This window comes from Habropoda laboriosa, unplaced genomic scaffold, assembly GCF_001263275.1.
Source record: "Habropoda laboriosa isolate 0110345459 unplaced genomic scaffold, ASM126327v1 scaffold134, whole genome shotgun sequence".
Classification (NCBI taxonomy): Eukaryota; Metazoa; Arthropoda; class Insecta; order Hymenoptera; family Apidae; genus Habropoda; species Habropoda laboriosa.
Genome location: NW_017100266.1, coordinates 1,404,255 through 1,410,987, shown reverse-complemented (window position 1 = coordinate 1,410,987; position 6,733 = coordinate 1,404,255). Strand labels below are relative to the sequence as shown.

The following is a 6,733-nucleotide window of genomic DNA, read 5'->3' as shown; positions in this document are numbered from 1 at the left end:
TTTGTTGCAGTTTAATTTCTATTGTAATGAATTATATACTGTACGTATATAGAATTTTTGTGATAAGACTCAAATTTTCGGAAGAGGTTCTAGTAAAATGAAAAAAGTTAGTAGACATGAACACTTATATCTTTTCAGAGAACAAACGTAAATCTGATGACAATTTGGAAAATTCCACAGCTAAGACAAAAAGAATGGAAACAAAGTTGCGTTGCACAGACTTGATCGTTCTTGGTTTACCATGGAAAACAACCGAGCAGAACTTGCGAGAGTATTTTGAAACATTTGGCGAAGTACTCATGGCTCAGGTGAGTTTCTCATGTTAATTCTAATTAGAACATTCTTCCTGTTTCTTTTTTTGAAATATTTGTAAAGTATTTTCTTACCATTAATTGAAATTTCAAAACTAAATTTATATGATTATATAAATTACAAGATTTGTTAGATCAGTGAAAAAGTTTTTCAGTTATAAGGTATGAAGTGTACTTAATGCAAATTTAAATAATGCCACAGGTAAAGAAAGATGCAAAGTCTGGACAAAGCAAAGGATTTGGCTTTATTAGATTTGGAAGTTATGAGTCCCAATTAAGATGTCTTGCACAACGGCATATGATTGATGGGAGATGGTGTGATGTCAAGGTTCCCAACAGTAAGGTAAGAGCATCATTATTTCATTGACAAACATTTGTGGTTTCTTCATACATCTTTGAGTAGTCCTGAAATGTTTAACTATTTAACAGTTATTTAAGATTAAAATACAAATGTATAAGACATTTGTCTGCAAATCATAGATCTATGATCTCTAATTTTTCAAAGATTTGATAAATATAATAAAGTGACATATTTTAAGAAAAAAAGAGTAGAAGTGTTATATTTAGTATTATTAATTAATTAAACTATGAAGTAATATTTGCACTAAAAAGTAATTAAATTTTCATTTTAAAAATAATATTTGTATTGTAAATGAACTGTGTGTAGGTCTATGATGTATATGATAAGATATTAGTCGAACTATAGATAATAGCGTGAATTGTAAGAAAGTAAAAGAACAATTAAGAAGTTTGACTACGGCAGAAAAAACCGTGGATAATATAACAATTTGCTTTAACAAATTCTTTTTCTATTTTGAATTATTGCACAAGACTATGAGATAATTGATATCTGCTTACAATCTTCAAACGTCATCTTTTATACATCTCTTGAGAAAGATATACTGTGGTATAAATAGGTGAATGTGCAGTCGATTTTAAGTGGTATATTTATAGAGGATAATGTGATAAATGTGCATGAATGTTTACGTGATGAGTGTTGTATGATGTAAAGAGAGGTAATTTAAGAAAGTATGCTTGCGTGCTCTTGTAAATAACATGGTATGTTTGTGTCCTTTTAAATAGTGTGAAATTTTCGAGTATGCTATGAGAGGTGCCACTGTCAGATCTTTTTGAAATAGCTACAAGGACAACTTGAGTATACATATCCAATTTACACAAAGCTTGGTAGAACAAGTTGCAACAACCAGAGCTATTATTTTATATTAAAAATCGGTTTTCCAATTACATGCGAATCTTCAAAGAATCTTATATGTATCATGCAATCTGTTGATTTGCTAGAGATGTTTGAAATTCTGAAACAATTTAGGTAGATCCATATCTTTTTTTTTCGTGATTAAAGAAGCATGTACCTTATATAGTGGGAGTGCATTTCAAACAATACATAATCGAGGTGCTAAATGTGTAACTTTTTGAACAATGACCAATAATTGTAACGGATATGATTTGCGTGACAGTGTGTGCACTATACAAAGTCTTGAAGGTCCATATTATGCGGTGTGCAATGTTACGAATTGTCATATATTCTTTGAAGTAGGCTCTGAATTTTGCGAATGGAAACATACTTATCCAGATAAAATTAGGTTAGAGCTTTATCTGTTGAATACCAATGAAAATAGAAAGAAAGAGATCAGTTTGACGATACACAGTTGTAAAAACAAGGCAGTGCAAAGAGAGAGAGAGAGAGAGAAAGAGAGAGAAAGAGAGAGAGAGAGGGAGGGGGAATGGGAATGAGAGAGAGTACAGGTATGCATAGAGTGTATAGTAAATAGATGAATGGAGGAACGCGTGGTTTATCCCTAAAATTTAGAAATTTTTATACGCTTGTGTTACGGGTTTGTTAGGCTTTAAACTTTATAATATGCAAAGGAAATAATTGGAATGTGGAATGAGGTATGATTTAAAAAAAGAACAAATAATGAAAAGAAAACGGAATAGAGAGTGTGCGTATATATGTGTAATTCAAAACCAATTATAATCGATAAAAATTGTATGTGATTGTCGAGGGCTGGTGTATCTGGTTGCAGAATATTGATGGCTTAATGATGGCTCGTCAGTATGATACGAGCAAACACAATGAATGCTACCGCCCTATACCGGTTCATACGCCGAGTAGTCGACGGGTACCTGTGGCGAAACCGTATATCAACTTAAATACATCCGAAGCGGCTAATACACCTAGGTACGAATCGGAGTACGATTATAAAACAACGCATTACCCGTCGTACCCGCCGAATTATCCGTACGACGATAACAATAAATACAAGTACGAGGGCCAAAATTATAATGCTTATGAGAAACCGAGTTATCCGTCGTACGAGGAGCCTGTTGGGTACGACACACGTAATTACATGGTTCAGCATACAACAACAGCCGCACCACCAAATCCCGCTGCAGCAGCTGCTGCTACCTATCCGTCTGACACAGAATACACTAGGTACACAAGTTACGAAGGACGTGGGGCCGTATACCCCGTGATGGAGAATCCCGATTACACAGAGAAAAACAGATACAATTATGCTTATGATAGAAACTATTACGAGGCGGACGGTCGTTACGCGTCTACGGATTGTAGATACTCGTTGGATGTTCGGTATCCAGACACTAGGCACGGGGACAATAGAATTCCAGCTGACGGTAGAGAGGCTGATTGTAGATATTCAGTGGATAATCGTGATATGGAGAGAAGATACGCGGTAGATGGCAGAGGGGATCCAGACGGTAGATACGCTGTCGAGAACAGAGAAGTGGATGCGAGATATCTGGCGGACCCGAAGGAAGTGGATGCCAGGTTTGCGGATACAGCAAGAAATCCAACTAAAGAGAACTACTATGATCGTTATTACAAGCACCGTCCGTCGAGGGATCACCATGTCTCGGACACGTCAAGATACTGATGAGTCTTGTTACTATAACAATACAATATATCACGGTTCAACGGGAATAGAAAACGTTGCTCAACTATATCGCATATGAGGTATCTTAAAGCGACAGAGATGTTCACAGTATGTTTTCGTGCATTCGTTTCATATTTTAGCGGTTTTTTTTTCATCTGTCAAATGACAGATAAAACAATGCCTTGTTCCTTGATCAAAGGTGAAGTACAAGATTTTCCTGTTTCCTATCTACTTCTTCCAGCAGTAACATAGAGTACTCAGTTCTGAAAAAGTAGTTAATGTTGTACATATTCCCCTTGATTCGTGATCTCTGTTGCAAAAAAAAATAAATACATAAATAAAAAGAGAAAAAAAAAGAAAATAGAAAAGGAAAAGAAAAATAATAATAGCAGAGAACATTGTCTAATATTAGCAATAGCTTCGAATAACTGTCTACATTTTATCAAACTATTGTGTTTATTCAGTTTAAGATAATGTAATATATATAGCATGAAATTTTACATCGAATATATATAAAGAGAAAGGACAAATTGTATAGATTTTGTGCATGGATTTTAAAGAGGCCATAGTGCTTAAGTGTTATACATATATATTCGCGGAAATCAAAAGTGTAAATCAGCCGTCACCTTTTTTCTGAGATTGATAACTAAACGTGGTGTATCAAAGAATTTTCTATAAAACTTGATGTTAGTGCAGATTCTGATACTCTTCTTAGTTCTTCTCTTGCTCATTTTTCATGCGAAATGACTAAACATTTAAAAAGTTAGAAACATTTTTCAATATGACAGGTTAATTGAATTTTTAATAAATATAGATAGTATTACTTGACCATTCTTTTTGATAAATGAAAAAGACATTGCTGTTGTATATAATAGAGTGGTAATGTGCACTGTACGCAAGTTTTACTGGACAAAAGAAAACAAAAAAAAAAATACCAAAATCTGTGAAAATCTGTTGTACATGATTGATTGATTGTGCGTTTGTGCGTAGGAGGGAATGATTCAGCAAGTACCCTGCAAGGTATTCGTGGGACGCTGTACAGAAGACCTAACTGCTGATGATCTACGCGACTATTTCTCCAAATATGGCGAAGTGACGGACGTGTTCATCCCAAAACCTTTCCGTGCATTTTCATTTGTTACTTTCTTAGATCCCGAGGTAGCCCAGTCCCTATGCGGCGAGGATCACATTATAAAAGGAGTGTCTGTACACGTGTCGAACGCCGCGCCGAAGTCGGAGGGGAACAATAAGAATTTCAATAACCAAGTAAACTCGAACATGCGTAGAGGCGCCCCAGGTCCCGTCGAGAATAACGTACAGGGAAACTATCAGGGTAACAGATATATGGGCCATTCAGGTAACAATATGGGTCCAAACGGTTGGAATAATCCAGGAAATCGGGGCAACCTGGACATGCCTAACCTCCAAGCATTGGGCATTACTGGGCAAAACAATGGAGGTGGTGGAGGTGGTGGTATGTCGAATCCACTGGCTATGGGAGGCTTGAACTTGTCTGCATTACCAGTCAACCCTGCTCTGGTCGCAGCTGCACTGAATCAAGCATCTTGGGGTCTGATCGGTAACTTGCAGAATCAGGGAAACGATCAGGGCTATTCGAACCAGCCTGGCCCACCTGGTCAGCCACCTTCAGGCAACAATAGTATTGGTAACAGTGGAAACTCTGGCTTTCTCAGTTGGATGAATCAGGGTGGCGGTGATGGTAATACTGGCAATCCTGGAACAGGTGGGCCAGGCCCGAATAATCCCAACGCATCCCAAGGTGCTTGGCAGAATCATCCCGGACAGCGTGATCAGAAATCGAACACCTTTCTCAAGTACGAATAAGCTGCGTGGAGGGTCCCAGTGTAATCATGGAAAGCCAGCGAATCCGTTCCTTTGATCCTGATGATGATACGCAAGGTGTTAACCAGATGGAGCAAGAGAGAGAGAGTCGAGGCAAGTGTGTGTGTAGGTACAAAGATAATATCTTTTTCTTGTTCATAAGGAAACAACCCTAGTCTCTTTGTCTTATGGAGGGGGAACGGGTTCTGGAGAGAAATGTAGGATTTATTTTTTTTTTTTCATTTGATTTCTTATTTTCAAATTTATCACAATATTACTATACATAACATGAATAGTGTGCTCCCTTTATGAAAGTCTAACACTAAAAAACAAAGAAACAGAATAATTTCTTTTTGTCTTTTTGCACGTCACAGAACAAAAAAAATATTGTGTATTTCTGACCCTATCTCTTTCTCTCACTTTCCTACTACCGGCTTGTCCAGATAAAATTTTTAGCACAATATTCCTTTTCGATGAACGAATACAAGACAGAAGTGAGTGTTTTTTTAGAGAGGACGGATAGCTTCGATCATCTGAACTGTGCATGTTACATTCTGTATGATCTCGTTTCAAGCGTGCGGTTTAACCAACTCAGAAATAACTACTGTACTGAAATGATGAAATGTGTGTTGATTGAGTATGTGTCGTAAAAGAACGAAATTTATTGTAGCGGAGTAGGTATATGTGCTTATGTTTATTTAAAGTTCGTACCGTGTGCTTAATGTGTAATTGAGAATTAATCGAGGACTTAGCACGTATACAAAAGTCCAATAGAGTCCTTAGAACGTGAGAGTTTGAGAGTTCCTCGATCGTTGAGTGTGGAATTCATCAACTTGATCTTATTGTTGTGTACCGATGGCATTATACTAATCGTTGACGTTAATTGATTCAATCAATGATGAACGTTGTCGTTTTACGCTTGTCAATGCTATCGGTATCATCATTTTTAATCGAGTCATCAGCAATCACAGACCTACAAGGATTTTATAACTGTGATCTAACCGAAATGGAAAATACGCCCGTGAGAGATTAAGAGAGAGAACAATCGATAAGAAAATTTATACGAAAGACTAACTTGAACGTTGATTTTTCAAATGATTTTATTTTTGTTTTTTTTTTCTTTTTTTTCTTGTTCAAGTGATTGCATAATATATATATATATATATATATATTTCAATATTAGTGAATTGAACCTAGGAGTTTGTTCTCTGCATAGAGAAAGTATACTTTTGTAGCCGATTCTTACTAGCTTAGAAATTAGAACTTTTGTTTCGAACGAAGGGGACAAAATGAAACTGTAATTTTGGAAATCACTTCCAATTATAATGTTTCAATGCATTTACCATTGTGTTGCATTGAATTGAATTTGAAGTCGTTTACGCTTAGCTTTTTCTTTTCTTTTTTTGTTGTATTTAATCACTTGTAATTTCTAATTACAAGTACATTGTGAATATATATATGTACATGCATTGTATCTTCGAGTTCGAATTTACTTCTTGATCGAGTAGATGAAATTTTTAGAGGGCCTTTTCTCAATTTCTTTAGGAAGTTAACAATGCAACGTATTTACGATAAGTGTAATATTCGTTTTATTGTGTGAGGAAAACAGAATGTATGGAAGGGCATAAGTGTGAAATTGCAGTTGCATACAGATTGATCGCAGCT

At 36.0% G+C, this 6,733-nt stretch overlaps 1 protein-coding gene across 3 annotated transcripts in view; it reads left to right on the top strand.

Moving 5' to 3' along the window:
* LOC108573372 (TAR DNA-binding protein 43) overlaps window positions 1–6,733 on the top strand; it is a 12,568-nt gene that overhangs the window by 1,464 nt on the left and 4,371 nt on the right. The window contains exons 2-5 of one of the 3 annotated variants that reach the window (XM_017935810.1): window positions 139–308; window positions 514–654; window positions 4,217–4,892; window positions 4,971–5,194. In XM_017935810.1, coding sequence (XP_017791299.1) covers window positions 139–308; window positions 514–654; window positions 4,217–4,892; window positions 4,971–5,071 — 1,088 coding nt within the window. In that variant the 3' untranslated portion in view covers window positions 5,072–5,194. Of the gene's footprint in view, window positions 1–138; window positions 309–513; window positions 655–2,356; window positions 3,291–4,216; window positions 5,195–6,733 lie in introns of those variants that run through there. The other 2 variants (XM_017935809.1, XM_017935808.1) reach the window with 2 other exon arrangements.